At 43.6% G+C, this 18,216-nt stretch overlaps 1 protein-coding gene across 1 annotated transcript in view; it reads left to right on the forward strand.

The window, feature by feature from the left end:
- LOC130488193 (uncharacterized) overlaps window positions 1-14,777 on the forward strand; it is a 46,106-nt gene extending 31,329 nt beyond the window's left edge. Inside the window, 2 exon segments of the mRNA XM_056861803.1 lie at window positions 13,342-14,232; window positions 14,234-14,777. Of these exon segments, the coding sequence (XP_056717781.1) occupies window positions 13,342-14,232; window positions 14,234-14,777 (1,435 nt within the window).
- The last annotated feature ends 3,439 nt before the right edge of the window (window positions 14,778-18,216 follow it).

The raw sequence follows: 18,216 nt of genomic DNA on the forward strand, positions 1-18,216 counted from the left end.
AATCTCTGGTACCGCCTGGTCTGTCCCCTCTTGGCTTAAAGTCACGGCCGGTGCGCTGTTTGGACAGGGTCAGGAGTTGCTTCCGATTTTCGATATCGGCGGCGTGGCGTACCCAGCCCTCGACGTCAGGGGGATTACCTTGCATGAAGGCCCAATGTTGCAGGTCCGGGTTCAGCCCTTCCCTGAAGCACTGCACCCGGGTAGCCTCGCTCCAATCCAGAATTCTGCTCGACAGAGACTGGAATTCGCTCGCATACTGCGCCACCGACTTAGTCCCTTGGCGTAGTTGCATCAGAGTAGCCTTGGCCCGCTCCCCCAGGTTCGGGTCCTCGAACCGGTTTCGGAGAGCAATCATAAACTCATCCAGGCTCCGCAGTACAGGGGAGCGGAGTTCGTATTGTAACACCATCCACGCGGCCGCTTCGCCTTGCAAGAGGGAGGCCACATACTGGACCTGGGACTCTTCAGAGGTAAAGGTCCGGCCCTGCTCCCGCATAAAACTGTCCACTTGGACCATAAAGAAGGTCAACTGATCCCCCGACCCATCATACGTGATCTTCAGGTCACGGCGGGCCGGAGCGCTGGGAGGAACGGGGGGAGCCGCCGGTGTTCCATCCGGGGGGTTGCCGGGGGGAGGCTGTACCTTCAGCGCGTCCATGGCGGCAGCCATCTCACCCATCACGGTCTGCATGGCATCCATGCGCTCAAGCATGGCTTGGCGTTCCTCCTGCCATTGCCGCCGTTCCTCGTCCATCAGGGCTTCCCTACGCGCGGGGTCGTCTTCGAGTCCCGTGCCGGACAAAGCCATGCGGCGGTACTTCGCCTCGGTCCGAGAGAGCGACCAGCCCTTAGGAGAGTCCAGCCAAGAGTTAAAGGTGTTCTTGGGCTTCGTACCCAAGCCCGGTCCCGGGTGGGGGGCACCGGGTACCTTCCTCTTGGCACCCTCCTCCTTAGGGTCAGGTTTCTCCGGAACCTCGGGTTTCTCCGGTGAACCCGGGGGGGAAGAGGTATCCTCCTCGCCTGGCATTACTGTCCCGTAAGGTACAGATGCAGAACGAAAAGGCAAAGACTTGCAACTTAATGTGAGAGTCCCAACCTAACTGTGCTAACTTCGCAAAATCACTTGCTCAGACTTGGATGCAGAAACAAAGGATTTATTGAAGGCTTCAGATAGTACAAGACAGACACGAGTTTAAAGTTGCAAGTGAGCTAGCTTATCGGGGTTACAGAATATATCTACTACAGGGCACTGGGGTTCACACTTCTGTTGTGGGAAGTTACAAGATAGATTGGTGCAATACAAAACATCAAACGGGTCCCAGAGAGACTGTTAGGACTATCAGATCCTCAAGGCCGTATTCGGCCCGAGGGAGTGCATGCAGGAAGCGCAGCAGGGGAGGGCAAGATCGGCACCTGGGAAAGGCAGATGAGGCGCCGGGGCCCAGGAAGGCATGGGGAGGTGTGAACTGCTTTTACGAGTTCAAAGGGACAGAGATAGAGGATACGAAGAAGGGGAAGGGGAGTCAGAGACACATGGCCCTCACAAAGAGATTACAAATCCAGTTCTTCAAGGCATTTCCCCAATATTTTGATACATGAGCACAGTCTCACAACATACGGAGGTGATCAGCTTGAGACCTATATGGTATCAAGTACTACTTGTTCACAAGATTGCAATAACGCTGTCTCATTGATGGGAGAATTTTTCCTGCTTCTCTCCTGTCTCGGTTCTTTTTATAATTGGAAATTCTCTGGGTGCTCTACTCACCAGAAGCAAGGGCCAGAGGATGTGATAGGAAAGACAGACCTTTTGCACAGATACTCTTTAAAAAATACACTAGACGTATAACAGTGAACCATCCAGTTTATTAAACTTATAAGAGAAATATAAGGCAAACAAAGAAGCAAATACTTGACTAAATATATAAGACATAAATTAACAAACCCACACATGCAAGTACAGACAAACAGTTACAGAGGCCTCTGGGTCACTTCCAGAGAGAGAGACAGAGATGGCAACCATTCAATGGGTCTGTGGTCTCTCGTGGAAGGACAAAGGACTGGACAACTGGACCAGCCTTTTATAGGTTGAGCCGTGAGAAAGGGGTCTCAAACGGCCCCTCCTGTCAAATTCTTGAGGAGATGAGTCTCCACAAATCATGACTAAATTTGTTTTGGAAATATCCTGTTCCATAATAAGGTTGTCATGTCCAGGTCTATGATAAATCTTGTTCCGCCCGTCAACCAGTGTATGGAAAACAATCCCCCCCCCCCTACATAAGCAGACAATTTGTTGCCTGTTTTAAATGACCTTGTTACTCTAAACATGATTTGGAGCACTTAATGTGTTTTGGGTGACTAGCTCCTAGCAATGCAATCTCCTATATCCTTTAAGGTCAAGATCCTAATTGGAGATGGGGTCAGCTAAAAGTCAGGTCTTCATATGGCTTCTACGCTACAGATTAATAAGCTACAGATTAATAAAACTGGTTCTTCTTAGCCCAAACTAATGTTTAATATAAAATTCTTGCCACATTCATGTTCATCCAAGAAAACACACATGCATACTCATTGATATTACAATATTACAAAACTGATACAACATCTACCTTTCTATGGAATGATCTCACAATTAGGGTTGCCAACCTCCAGGTGGAGCCTGGAGATATCCCAGAATGACAACTGCTATCCAAACTACAGAGAGCAGCTCCCTTGGACAAAATGGCTGCTTTGGAGAGAGAATTCTATGGCATTATACCCTACTGAGGTCCCTATCCTCCCCAGACTGCACCCCCAAATCTCCAGGAATCTCCCAACCCAGAGTTAGCTACTCATAATTCTTGTAATAATTCATGTTCTTCCTATGACTGCTGATGTCATATAGCTAGAGTAATGGACTGGAACAAGGAGACCCAAGTTGGAAGCCTACCTTGCCTAAATATGACATTGTTCTTATGGATGTGGACAAAACATTGAGTTGTATGTTCCTCCAATGGAACTGATTCTTCTGTTTGAAAAAGCACTATTTCTGTTGGAGGAAGGCTTTAAACTTTGCTGATCAAAGTGGTAGGACACAATCAACCATCTCTGAGACTAATCTACCTAGAGGAGATGTGAAATAAACTATTGGTTAATAATCTATGCATGGATAAAAATACCATTTACCATTCTTCCCTGAAGAAACATAAAAGGGAGACTGCAGTATGAAATTGCTGAGTTGGATATTATCAGGATTTTTTATTGTGTTAACCAGGACTTAAACAGAGAGGATTAATTTCTCACTTGCTACAGTTAAATTAGCATAACTAGACTGCAATTATCAATATGAGCTGTTATGAATGGTTACAATGGGTTGTTTACAGCAGAAAGAATGTGTTTGAAACAAAAGTGGTTCAAATGTTTCTTGATGCTTTCCTGCCTCTTAGGGATGGCCTGCAGCAAGTAGTTTTACAAGTTAAAACTGCACCTAAGTTGAGCTGACAAGCTCTTAAGGGAATAAACTCTCAGAGATTGAACCACACAGCTGCAACCTTTCAAGGAAGGGGCAATCAGACCCTTTCCAGAGAGCAGGATTGAGCACTGTTGGAAGAGCTCCCCACAATCCTCCCGTCTGTTCAGAAATTCACAGAAACAAGATCTCAATTAAATCACAGTTTATTCAACAACAGACAGATAGCAAGCAACTAGCAAACCCATGTAGGCCAATAACACATGGTTGTTTTGTCTTCCGTTCCTCTCGCGAATGTTGCAAATTTCTGTTGTAGTAACACATGACGTTCTCCTGCCTGTGAGGCCGACTCACTTCCATTTCGCTACTTCTCTGTGTTTTCCCATTCCAGTTTTCTCCCGATTTTACTTTCAGTTTTGCAGCAAATGCGAGTGTTTGCGGGTGCATGCCTCAGCGCACAGGACGATCCCCCTGAGTCCTGACATGCCCTGTTGTCTTTCCCTTCCCATCCCAGTTCCTTTCCAGTCGACCCATGAAACATATCCGCCTTAGCCACCATTGTCCACCGTTCCTCATCTGCTTCCTTGTTCTCCCTTTTTGGGGGAGGGGGTCAGAATACCGGTATACCAATGAGCCACCGAATTAGAAAAATGACCTTCCTGATGCTCTATACTCACCCCTGCTGTTCCCACAAGCTGGGGCACCTAATAGTCTCACAAAACTCATCCAATATTCTCCCTACACACATGTTTTGTGTACCTATTAAGTTACACCATTATGTTCACATTTTACAAATTGCAAATGTGTGCCTGTGTGGATCTGTGGTTTGGTGTGCAAATGAGCAGATGATGGGCAGCAAGCTTCAGGGACATGAGATGTGTTATTTGTGCAGTGTTGAATGTTGCTTTTCCTTGACGGGCACCATTTCCTCTGCCTTTTCAAACAATCTAGGGGGTGGATTCAAGTTGGCGGCGGGAGATACGTGAATTTATTTTAATTTTTTTTGCTGCTGCAATAGCATACTGGTAAGCCAAAAAAATAAATAATTTTAAAAGTACAAAAAATAGCAACCAGGAAATCTCCTGGCATTTGGGTCAACCTCCGATGAGCCTCAACCAATCACAAAGCTGTGACAAAAATGATGGGGAATCCCCTGACCACTCCCCAAGTATCCCACATTACAGGCAGGGCAAAATGCACCATGCTTTCTACCTTGACCAGTTGTGGGAATGCTGTGGGAGGGAGGTCGCCATGCATTCAATTTTTGGAACTCGGGATAAAAAAGAGTGAGACGAGGGAAGAACAACCCAAAGACATTCTAGCCATGCATTATCGGCATGCGTTCAATCCTGGCTGAATCCTGGCTGAAACAAGGTAAAGGAGGCTAAAGCACCATGCGTTTTCACCCTTAGACTCCCAGAGACAAGAGAACAAACAACAGACTCTCACATGCATAGGGAGTAGGTGTACTGGACAGCATACTATGGGACCACGGTTCAGATGGCCTGGCCGACGGGATCTCCTCCAGATAGAGAGAGGTTGATCATTTGCTGAATTTGGGGTCTCTGCTTATACCATGTTCAAAACAACTGCCTATGATGCCATAACACATCACCATGAACATGCATAACTATGTGTTCTGTCCATGTTTCAAGTGTCCCTATTGCAATAAGACAGAGCAGACCCTCCTCAGGGTTTTATCTGGACCTTAGAAACTGTATGTTCTCATGGGGCCTTTGTTGCCTTTTAACAAAAAGCTTGTTGTCTTTTAACATTTGTTTCTGACAGATACACTTGTCTCTGAGAGAGACCAGGCAGGCTTGTGCTTCTTAGAAAGACAGAGGCGCATAAAGGATTCTAAAATGGCTGCACTTTGGTAAATAGAAAGGCTGAGTCAAAGCAGGAAAATGGCTTGAGAAATGCAGGGTTGGTTTTCATTTCTGTTGGCTGTACTTCTTGCATTTCATGCTCTTCTAGCCACACTGTTTATAATTTTTTGCCTATATTGGCTGACTCACTGAGGAATTAAATCATGCATCAGATGAAGTTGGCTCTAGCCCTAGCCTTGAAAGTTTATGCTACAATAGGTTTATTAGACTTTAAGGGGCCACAGGATTCCTATTTGTTTAATCTATAATCTGAATATAATGGGATTAATTCCTACCTATTGTCAGGTCCCGGCCTGGTACTCAGCGGTTAAGCCAGGTGGTGTTCAAAATCGAACTGTTATTCCACTCTGGTTTTGCTTTGTCTTGCTCTTGCTTGGGAACAAGTGCTATCAGGGGTTGCCGTAGCAACCACTACTCCAAAAAGTTCACTTTCATCTTTATATCCCTCGTACCCTTAGAGTTTGCCCCATTAGTATCCTTGCTATTTCCAAGTCGGTTTCTGTAACTTGCTGTATATTTTCCAATAAATCAACTTTCTGTGGAGAACCTGCCTAGAAGTCGGTTTGTGCGGTTTGACTGGTGAGCCCAGAGCTGACACCTATATTGGGCATGGACTTCAAAATGAAATACGCTGCAGGATACGCTGATTCCATGTCCCTCCTGGTTTTTTATATCATTCTAATTGCTCTGTCATATTGGACACACAAGGCAGCCGTTTTACTTCATGAAATATTCCCATCCTATGTAATACACAAAAGTTTGACAATCACAGTGATATTAGTTCTTGCTGTCCCTTTTTTCTACAGCATGAAAGCATCAAGAGAAAACAATATCCAGAGTAAAAATAATGCATGAGCAGAACTATGAATATAAATAAGTAAAATCTATTCATCTCTTGTGAACAAATATTTCAGAGAGGGCTGCAAATTAAAAGGTTGTCCTTGAAAGTCAAGATTTGTATGCTCATTTCAGAGTTAAATAAAAGAGCAGGAGCACATGCAATTAGTCTGCTTCTTGGGGCATCATTTCATTTACCGCTCACATTGCTTTAGTCCCCATTGGAGTCTGAGAGGACACCATAGCTTTTTAAGCAAATCAGTGACCATAGAAACATTTAATTACTTCATTTATTATTTTAGCTTCTGAATGCTGGGGAAATAACTGGTCTGAGGTATAACAAGAGACAAGATGTTGTCTCTTCCTCCAGAGTTGGTGTCATCTGCACCTGATATATTCTGCTACTAATAACACACACTAAAATAATTCCCAGTCTTCAAATTCTGAATCTGGAAGGTTAGTCCAATTGCTTGGCTCACACCCTTGTGATCCTGGCTACCACTTGTGAGCCAGAGTCCCTGGTATGACAATCAAACAGGAAAAAAATGTATATCCCATCTCCTTTACTTAAGTCAGCTAACAAAGATCATATCAAATACAGTAACAATAGTTAATAACTATTAAAAACAGGATGGATCAAACCAACCTCAAAATACTCTTCCTCCAGCCTAAGGAGACTTCCTCATACTTAAGTGGCTCTTCTTCCAATGGAACAACCACTTAATTTGGAAGAAGTTTCCTTAGACTGGAGGAAAGCTTTGAACTTGAGCCAAAAGGGAAGGTGGGATATAAACATTTAAATAAATAAGATTTGCTCAGTGCAGTGGTAAGATAGGAGTAGGATCCACCCCAACAAATAACACAAGACAGTCAGTATCCATGATAGTGGGAAAATACATGCCTGGACATTCAAGCCTCTAGTCTAAACTATACTTCAGTAAAGAAGGGCAGCAACTTGCAAAGGCTAAAGGAGGCTTGAGCAAATGCCTAGGGAAATAATGTGGCCTTTCATACAGAGTTACCAAGAAACTTGTCCCAGGGCCCACCTACCCAGGTGCAGGACCAGATAGTCAAGGAGTGGAGCTCAGTGGAGTCTAGGCTCAGGACCCATGCATTCAGTAACAGAGCTGAGAGGGTCAAAGAGCAGAGTGAAGGGGTAAAAGGGCAGAACCAAGAGGCAACAGAAACACTAATTTATGGAAGGCACGCATTGCTCATTCTCTGAGAAGATCTAAGAAGGGAAGGTGTAACAGAAAAGACAGACACAGAAAGCTGAAATGCTTGAAGAAAATGCTTTTGAGGCACAGAAAAGTCTGGGCTGAAGAGAAAAGTTAAAACAGACTGCAAACCTAGTGCTGCAGAGGTCTTTAAAGTGCAGCATAGCAGATTCCTTTGCCTTAAAAAGCAAAGATACGAACAGTTACATATTGGCTTCACTTCACCCTAATTATATGAAAAACATCATCTGGCAGCCAGCTAGTAGGGGTGGGAACCAGTTGTCCAATGGAAAAGTGGCCAATAGGCATTCCTGCTTAGCCTATGGAATCTAGTCAGAGAGGGTGTTCTGTGCACGGGCTCTTGAAGACTGTTCTAAAGCAGGGGTATCGAACTAATTTGTTATGAAGGCTGGATATGACATAAATGTCACTTGATAAGCCATGCCTCACCAGGCTATGCTTTGCAAGCCCAGATCAGGAGTGGCGGGGGGGGGGTGGCTGCCTCGGCTGGCTAGACTGCAGCAGGCTCATCAGCCCAGATCTAGAGTGGGGGTGAGGCTGCCTCAGCTGGCTTGTGGGCCAGATAAGCGCTGTCAAGGGGCTGGATGGATTGGGTTGCCAGGTCCACTATCTCAGGAAGTTTTAGGGGGCGGGGGCAGCCATGTGAACACAATGAAGTCACTTCCAGGTTTACTTCCGGAAGTGCCACATCACCATGGCCAATTTAGCGCTCAAACCCCCAAATGTTGTGGGTTTGAGTGCTAAAGCAGCCCCAGCAATGTGGCGCTTCTGGGGGTAAACCCAGAAATGGCGTCATTGCGTGCGGCAGTCGTGCGCGCAGATGGCCACAGCTCCGGAGCAGCTGGGTGGATTAACAGGCAACTGCCCGCCAAAACGACCCACCAGGCTTGGTGCAACCACAGAAAACAGTTATGCTCTTATGGGCCATTCTAAGAAGGCACTGGGCCAGCCTAAGATGGTGAGTAGATCTGAAAGGCTCTCGTCAAGGCTCCCACTGCACCTCTGCCTTGATTGGCTATATGAAGATTCCATCACAGAAACTATGAGAAACAGTTAATGAATTGCGCTAAGAGTTTTAGAACAGATCTACTAATTATAAGGAATTGAAAATGCAAGTTCAGGTCAGAGGACTAAGGGAGGAGTGACAGTTACCAGTTTATTCCACAGTTGCTTGTAATAAAGCCTGAATTAATTAAAATAGGCCACTGCTGTCTTTGAATTATTAGGGTTGCCAGCCCTTCACTGGCAATCTCCAGGATGAATTGGGAGGAAGGGTGGAGACTTCTATAATGTAACTTCCTGTTTTGCAACAGGAAGTGATGTCATTACATTCTAATAATTTCAAAATCTCTATGGTTTTACCAGAGATATTTTGAAATTCCTAGAGTATTATGATGTCACTTCCTATTTCGAAACAGGAAGTGACATCCAGTTGCCTAAATAATTTTCCTCACCATTCCCACCACTACCACTCTATTGAGTGAGGGCAGGGAGTTTTGCTGGAGGTCCCCTACCATAACCAGATAAGTGGCAACCCTACTGAATGACCCATTAAAGCATGGTGTCAGAAGTGCAAGTACTGTTCTGGGGGGGGAGCTCAAGAAGCACACCTTTCGCCCACTCCCCCCAGGCCTGGGGTGAGGGGTTTCCACGAAAGTGATCGGGATCCCGCGACAGAAGCTGCGTCAGGCAGGCTGGATCCTCCGCCGGAATCTGCTCCATAAAGCCCCCCCCCGTATCTATATATTGCTGGTCCAACTGCCAGCAAAATGCCCATCCTGGCATCTGGTGACGACGGAAGCAATTGGGGGTTAGTTGGCCGAGATCATGGCGGCCCTTCATCTAAACTTTCCTTTCCCCCCCCACTTCCTTTTGAAGAAAACATTTTAAAACTCCCGATAAAAGCATTTTTCAAAGACGGAACTAATACAACTTACCAAACAAGCACAATAAAACCACTTTGGCTGCTAAGGGGCTGCGTAAGAGCAAAGATTGCAGAGCAAGTGAGACCGAGAAAGGAGGGGGGGATCGTCCATGATGGCGCAGCTCTGAGTCTGTTGCTGACTGGAGTGCCCGGTGCCCTATTCCAGCAGAGAGCTCGGTGACGCAGCCACTATCCACGGCCTCTGTGCAGCCTCCCTGGTCTGTTGGCCTGTCTGGGAATGGGCGGACCGATAAGAGCAGAGGGGGCTGTAGGAGTTTGGTTGCTCAAGGGTGGTGGTTATGGCTGATTTCGAAGCGGCAGTGCTAGACATCAGAGGCGCCCGGCTTACATCACTTTTCCTGACCTGCTAATGAGTCCTTCGCTTCTCACCTACCCCCTCTCAACGACTTCTGCTCCTAATTTGGATTAGCTCCGCGCCGCTTTTCTTTTCAACAACGGGATAAAAGACATTTGCCTTTGAATGGCACCGTGATCAAGACAGGCCGGCAGCAGCCTAGATACTTTCGTTTTTGCCCAGAGGAGAAAATCTTGAAAGGACGCCCTGCTGTTTCCCAAAGGCTTTTTGGCTTTTTCCCCCTCTCTCTTCCTTGGTTTCTCCTTCTTTTCCCTACTTTCCACCCTTTTATAACTTTCACATCACTATATTGAAATTGATGTGCCCAACTGACATAACAGCAACGAGAAATTAACTGAAGAGAAACATTAATATCATTTTTGCCTGGTTTTTTTGTTCTGCTCTTCTTCTCCTTTTTTACTTATAATCAGCCAAGTACCTTTTAATGAACTTTAAACCCCAACATTTACTTTCTAAATTGCTTATGACGGTTATTAACTGGTTTTAACATTGTAAATGAAATAACAACTGGTGATTGCAATTAATTTCTGCTGTTGAGGTACATCAAAACAACTGATATTGTATTCTTTGTCTGAGAACAGTTTTAATTTGTTCTGCTTACTAATAATTTTGAATATTTTATAGTGTGCTCAAAGACAGGGTGTGAAAAATAATCTTTTAATATTTGACAACTTAACCATCGTTTTCTTAAGGTTTTAATTAGCATGAGGAAAAGATTTACAAGTTTTGCACACCAACAATCTCAGAAAATAAAAGGTAAACAGCGCAAAAAAATAACCCTAGAAGACTTTGAAGACTCTGAAAAAGAACAAGAGATAGACATCGGGAAATTTAAACCCAAACCAGATACACCATCTCCAGAAACTCCGGTCATGGCAAAAAAAATCAAGACTGTTTTTGCATACTCAAGAGATGATACTAGACTTGAAAACTTCTCTACGGAAAACAATTCAAGATTCTGAACAAAAAGTTCTTCAAAGCATTGCCAAGTTCAAAGAAAAAATTGATTTAATTCCCAAGAAATAATCAAACTCAAACAGAAACAAGAAACAACAGAGACAACTGTGACCCAACACACTTCAGAACTATGAGAACAATCTAAAACAATTCAAGACCTATCTGTTAAATCAGACGCTCACGAAGTGAAATTTAGGGATAAGAACGTTAAACTCCGCGGGATTTCTGAACAATTTGGAAAAACTAGCTTGGAGTCAGACATTAGAGCATTTCTCCATGACCATTATGAATTTGATGAGGACGACACTCAACTGAAGTACTGCTATAGAATAAACTTGGCTTATGGTAGCAAATATCACAAACCAAGGGACATACTGGTGAGATTTGTTCACAAAAGAACTAGAGATCTGCTGCTCAGAACACAAAGAGACGTTCCACTAGTTTGGGAAGGAAACCCAGTACAGATTTTATCAGATCTTCCCAGCAGTGTTTTGGCCAAAAGAAAAGAGTACAACGATCTAAAACAAGAACTGATAAAAAGACAAATTAGGGTTTGGTGGCTTATCCCATACTCATTAGAAATCTCATTGCCACAAGGAAAGAGGATAGTCCATAATCAATACCAAGCTGAAAAACTACTCAAGGAACTTAAAACATCAACAGAATTTCCTTCCAAAGACAAAGACGACGACCCTGGTACAGAGTCAAGTAGCTCTCATTCAAAACAGAAAGATAAGAAACCTCCACTTAAGAAACAAGAATTACAGAAAAACAAGAAAGAAACAGAAGAGTAACACTGTCCTTCAGTGTTACTCCTCTGAAGATGCCTGCCACAGCTGCGGACGAAACGTCAGGAAAGAAAATACCAAGTCCATGGTTACACAGCCCGGATAATCTACAAGAACCAATAAACTCTGACTGTGAAAGCCTTTGACAATATGTAGAAGAGGACAAGTTAGGACAAGCCTCGGCACTGTAAATTTGCTCCTTGATTCAATATAGACCACTTAAATCTTCTATCTTTGAATATAAATGGTCTTAATTTGCCCAATAAAAGAAAAAAAGTCTTCCACAATCTAAAAAAACAAGGAAATGATATTGTCTGTTTACAAGAAACCCACATCAAAAAAGACCATGAAAAGATTCTTCAAGTTAAATATCTTGGGACTCCCTACTTCGCATCTCTTGTAGTTAAAAAAAGAGGCTTGGTTACTTATATTAATGAGAAACCCAACTGAAACTCTTCCATTTGTACAACAACACATCAGGGAATTTGCAACGTATTCGGGTTATAGATTGAATAAGGCAAAAATGAAGATAATGACATTTAATACCACAAATAATGAAGACAAGCTCATCAATGAAATCACCGGATGCCAAATAACGAAAGACTCGCTTAAATTTTTAGGTATTAACATATCTTCACAAAATAAGACACTTTTTAGAATGAACTGTGTAAAAATCTGGGGTGAAATAGAAAAAGATCTAAGCCTCTGGTCAAAGATGAACATTTCCTGGTTAGGAAGAATATCTACAATAAAGGTGAATGTACTTCCAAGATTGAATTTTTTATTTCAGTTTTTGCCAATACACCTATCTGACAATTGATAATTGGCAGAAAAGAATAAATTGATTTGTATGGAATTTCAAGAAGTCAAGAATCAGATTTAAAGTATTACAAGATGAAAAGAAAAGAGGAGGACTAGCATTGCCGAACTTTAAATTATACTACCACGCTGCCTGCCTAACCTGGATTACAGACTGGATCAAATATTCCAACAACAGAAATATCACCCTGGAAAAAGCAGATCTTATGCAAGGTTTTCATAAAGTTTTATGGAACCCTTTACTAGCACCACAACCAGATAAAACTCCCAAAGATTGTGATGTCAAACCAGCTATTTTAAAAATCTGGAAAAGATATAAAAGGAGGATCAGTCCTTCACCGCCATCTATAATGTCTCCGATCGAAGCATACCATGATGATATCAACTTAAAAAATACATCGCTGATAACATATCGGGACATGGTGGATTCTACAGGAGAGATTAAAAGTTTATTAACACTCCAAGATAACCTCCAAAAATTAAACTGGCTGTCATATCTTCAACTGAGATCCAATTTAAAAAAAGATTGTCTGCAATCTGGAGCATTCTGAGAATTAACTGAATTCGAGTTGGCAATAACTAAGACTGAAGACCATTGAGACAGCAAGATAGATTTCCTCTGAATGTGGAGGATCCACTTAAGCATTCTGATTTAATAGTTTGTGAAAACCTCTTTTATTTTCTGTAAATGTATTGAAATGTAATAAAACAGTAAGGGAATAGCTTGTTGCTGGGCAGGATAACTCTATGTGTGTGCTAAGGTAGTGGGGGAAATGTCATGGAAAGTCATGGTGAATGATAACGGAACTGATTAGAACCGCTGAAGCTCTCAGACTCCAGTCTATGTAAAACCAGATAAGCACAGAATGTTGATGTGCTTCGTCAGAGTGTGGATTTTGGATAAATATCTGTTCCCCAGTAGAATCGGGGCTCAGTGTTTTGCTTGCTAGAGTAACTGAGCCGCAGCTGCAAATAAAACTTTTTCTTGACAACGGTCTTGGGTCTCTCCCCCCACCCAAACCCCGGTTTCCGCTACATTCCTTGGTGCTGTGACTCGGATCCAAGGGGGGAAGAAGGGGTGTTGGACCCCTCTGGCCCACCCGGATCGGGTTGCTGGGAGCAGGGTGCCTTTGAGTTCTTTCTGGTAGCAAACTTTGCCCTTCTGGCGCAACCACTCTATGAAGCGACCCGGGGTGAAGAGAGTGCCTCCTTTGAGTGGACAGCGGAACGGGACAAGAGTTTCCGACAGATTAAAAAAGCTTTGATGGAGGCACCAGCCCTGGGACTTCCCAATGTAACCAAGCCATTTACTCTATATGTGGATGAGAAGAAAGGGGTAGCTCAAGGGGTTTTGGTCCAACAACTAGGCTCCTGGCAGTGGCTGGTGGCTTACCTCTCAAAGCAGATTGACCCAGGAGCAAAAGGATGGCCTCATTGTCTGCACGCAATTGCTGCAACCGCGCTTCTGGTGCAGGAAGCTGACAAACTGACATTTGGACAGAGTCTCATTGTGCGAGTTCCACATGCTGTTACTGCCTTAATGGATGCTAAAGGAAATTACTGGTTCACAAATCAAAGAATGACCCCCTACCAAGGATTGCTGTGTGAAAATCCACGTTTTTCCCTGGAAACCTGTAAGACTCTAAACCCTGCTACTCTGCTTCCCGTGGCCAATGGGAGTCAAGAGCACGTTTGCCTGGAAATTATGGATAAGGTCTTTTCAAGCCACCTGGACCTCCGAGATGAGCCCTGGGACAGGGCGGATGTCACCTATTTTACCGATGGGAGCAGCCTTGTGCACCTGGGAGAGAGGAGAGCTGGTTATGCCGTTGTGACCCGTGAGCAAGTGATTGAAGCAAAGGCTCTGCCTCCAGCTACGTCGGCGCAGAAAGCTGAACTGATTGCTCTCACCCGGGCTCTTATTTTGGTGGCGGACCTCACCGTTAACATCTACACTACATGCACACGGAGCCCTGTACAAGGAAAAGGCATTGCTTACTGCGGGAGGAAAGCTTTTGGCTCATAGTACTGAAATTTTAGCCCTCCTGGATGCCGTGTGGGCCCTGAAGCATGTAGCTGTGAATCAGGGGGATTGCCGGGGCCATCAGAGGGGAAACTCTTTTGTGGCACAGGGAAACCATTTTGCCGATCAGGCAGCGAGGGAAGCCGCTCTTCTCCCTGTGGCTGAAGCTCAAGTTGGAGCCTTGTTTCCCGTGGCATTGTCTGAATGGGAGCCCCGCTACTCCAGTGTGGAGAGAAAATGGTTTGAAACAGAGCCTGGAACTTACCAAAGTCATAAGTGGTTCAGCTTGCAGGATGGTCATATTGTGATGCCCCAGGCACTAGCCTCAACTGTCGTACAAGCTTTTCATGATGCCACCCACAGAGGGAAGACAGCCCTTGCTGCAACTATCGAACCTGTGCTCTATATCCCTCGATTGGCTACCCTAGCCCAGGCAGTGTGCCAGCAGTGTGTGACCTGTGCCAAGTTTAATGCCTGACAAGGACCCCGGAAGCCCCCGCTTGTTCAATCTTCAGGGGGATTCCATTTCAGGACTTGGTGACTGATTTTACTGAAATGCCTAGCGCCCAAGGGAAGAAATATCTGCTGGTAGTTGTCCGCACTTTCACTGGATGGCCAGAGGCTTTTGCTACACGGACTGAGAAGGCTGTGGAAGTGTCAAAAGTATTATTGGAGCACCTCCTTCCACGCTATGGGATGCCTGTATCAATAGGATGAGATAACAGGAAAGAATTCGTGGCTGCCATAGTTCAGAACCTAGCCCGAGCTTTGGCCATCACCTGGAATCTGCATACTGTGTATTGACCACAGAGTTCCGGGAAAGTGGAGAGGATGAATCGAACTCTGAAGACTCAAGCTTGCTAAATTCTGCCATGACACTCGGCTACACTGGCCCTCTTTACTCCCTATTGTGCTCTTCTGGATTTGCTGCATGCCCGGCCGCTGGGGCTTGTCTCCCTTTGAACTGATGTACGGTTGACCACCCCCTATTAAGCAGGGCCTAAGGGGGGATTTGCAGCAAGTGGGGGATCTAACACTACGAGAACAAATAGTGGTTCTGGGAAATTCTTTGTCTTCTCTCTGCAGATGGACCCAGGAACGGCTTCCAGTGGCACTCCACACTGATTTGCATACTGTGCAGCTTGGAGATTGGGTGTGGGTGAAGGAGTGGATGAAGGAGACTCTTCGGCCCCATTGGAGAGGTCCCTATCAGATCTTACTTACCACCCCGTCCGCAGTCCAAGTAGCTGAAGTGAAGCCGTGGGTTCATCATTCTCGTATCAAGCCAGCATCCCCGGGGGCGACTAGGCTTGGCCAGAGCTGGCAAGTTAATAACTTTGATCCAGAACATCCCTTGCGCATCTGTTTGACTCGACTATTTGAGCTTATCAAACTCCTGTTGGCATTCGGGAGACCACTGAAGCCGGGCGGAGGGCAAAGTGGCTGTGGGTCCCTTCCCTAATCCTGATATGATGGTAAGCTTCCACCAAGTCCAGCTTAGTAAAAATCCGGCCTTCTTTCAATTGAGCGGGCAGGTCTGGAATGAGAGGAAGGGGGTAAGCATTAGACTGTGTGACCGCATTAAGTCTGCGGAAATCAATACAGAGTCGTAAATCACCAGTCTTTTTCTTCACAAAAAAGGCGGGCACGGAATAAGGCGCTTTGGAAGGACGGATGAACCCCCTTGCCAAATTAGTATCCAAATACTCCCGTAATACTGTCTTCTCTTTAGGACTCATAGGGTAATTTTTCCCTTTTGAAAGGTTGCCGTCCCCCACCACTTCAATTGCGCAGTCAGTATCCCGATGGGGGGGGGGCAACTCATCACATTTGCGAACATCAAACACATCGGCAAATTGTGCATACTCTTTAAGAAGCTGAGGCGGTGGAGTTTTCACCGACGGCTGCCCCAGCAATGCAGCCGCTTGCTGTCTGAAAACCAACTCCCGTCTATGCCGGTCACACTGAGCTTGTGAGAATGTTAGCGTACATTCTTTCCAGTCTATGATGGGACTGTGCCCCAGCAACCAGTTCATTCCCAAGACAATAGGGGCCTGTATGGGAGCTATGGTGAAGTGGATCTGTTCCCAATGCTCTCCCACTCCCAAGGCGACCCGTGCCATCCTATGAGTGACCGGTCCACCCCTAAAGTCACTCCCGTCCATCTGGGAAAATGAGACTTAAAGATGTTTTTAAATATGCCACAACTGCTGCAAGGGTAGTACTGGCATCAACTTGGAAACAAACGCAAATCCCTGATGTAGAAGAATGGAAAGATAAAATGCTTGAATATGCTAACATGGCCAGAATGACCTTTATAGCAAATCCTATTTACAATGAAACCATAGAACAGTTCAGTGAGAAATGGGAACCATTTTATACTTGTATGTCAACAGATTGATTATTATTGTAACACAAAAAGCTAGAAAAAATATATAGACAAACATATGTGACTTACATAAAGTCTAGTTAAAATGATAATTGGTTGTTTTCTACAGTGAATTTTTTTAAGAAATGCTAATTATTTAATATACATAAAATGATAAAATGATCAACATATATATCTTAATAAGTATAAACATTTATTTAGTTAAACATAAATATATTGGATTGTTACATTTGTTTGTTTAATAATTCTTCAAATCCGACTCAGTTTATGTACTTATATATTTGGAAAAATGCTTTTTCTATATTGGATGATCTCCTTTCCCTCCTTCCCTTTTTTTCTTTTGTATCCCTTATTAAAATATATACATAAAAAGAAGCACACCTTTCAAGAGGCACCAACCTCTCAGAGGGGAAAGAAGATATTTATGGCAGTGAACCTAATACTTAAGGAATTCCTTTTTTATATATATATATATAAATTTTATTGGGTTTTATGATAGAAATTTTCCATTGCATTAAACAACATCTATAACAATATCGAATTTCAATTCTAACCTAAAGTTGTTATAATTCCATATCATATAATTAAAAAGAGAAAAGAAAAAAGAAAAAAAAGAAATGGAAAATTTTTTGACTTCCCCATCACCTCTATCTGCCTCTTAATAAAAAGTTCCTCCCGTCATAGGTAATCTAATCTTGATAAAATATCAATACCATATATAAAAAACCATAATCTGTTAGTAAATATAATTATGCTTATTCAATATAAAAAAAAATCAAAAATAATCCTCTGGATCAGATTAGAAAATATTCTTCCATTCTTCCCAATTTTAACATATTCACAATAATGCATCCACGCCCCCCATTCCCCCAAAAACCGAACGTCATTTTCTTCATTTAGAATAGCTGTGAGTTTTGCCATTTCTGCCACTTCAAACATTTTAACAATCCAGTCTTTTTTCTCTGGAGTTTCTAGCCCTTTCCATTTCGCTGCATAAAGCAGTCTCGCAGCTGTTGTGGCATATATCAAAAAGGTTCTTTGTGTTGCTAAGTCGTCTGGAATCATACTCAATAACATCATTTCTGGTGTTTTGGATATATTCTTTTGTAGTATTAATCTCAGTTCGTTATAAATCATGTCCCAGAAGTCTTTGGCTTTGTCACAGGTCCACCACATGTGATAAAAGGAACCAATTTCTTTGTTACATTTCCAACAAGTAGGGGACATCGTTTTATAAATCTTTGCAATTTTCTTGGGTGTTAGATACCATCTATACATCATTTTATAGATGTTTTCTCGCACTGACTGTGCTTTTATTCCTTTTAAATCTTTAGACCATAATCTTTCCCATTTATTTAAAACAATATCATGTCCCACATTTTGAGCCCAATCGATCATAGTTGGTTTAATCGTGTCCTGCTCACAGTATATTGTTAAAAGGAGATTATACATTTTAGAAATCAGCTTTGTATTATTGTCTAGTAGAATCCTTTGAAAAGGAGATTTTTCTTTAGAGAAACCTTTTTTT

The sequence above is a fragment of the Euleptes europaea genome, chromosome 16, assembly GCF_029931775.1.
Source record: "Euleptes europaea isolate rEulEur1 chromosome 16, rEulEur1.hap1, whole genome shotgun sequence".
Lineage (NCBI taxonomy): Eukaryota > Metazoa > Chordata > Lepidosauria > Squamata > Sphaerodactylidae > Euleptes > Euleptes europaea.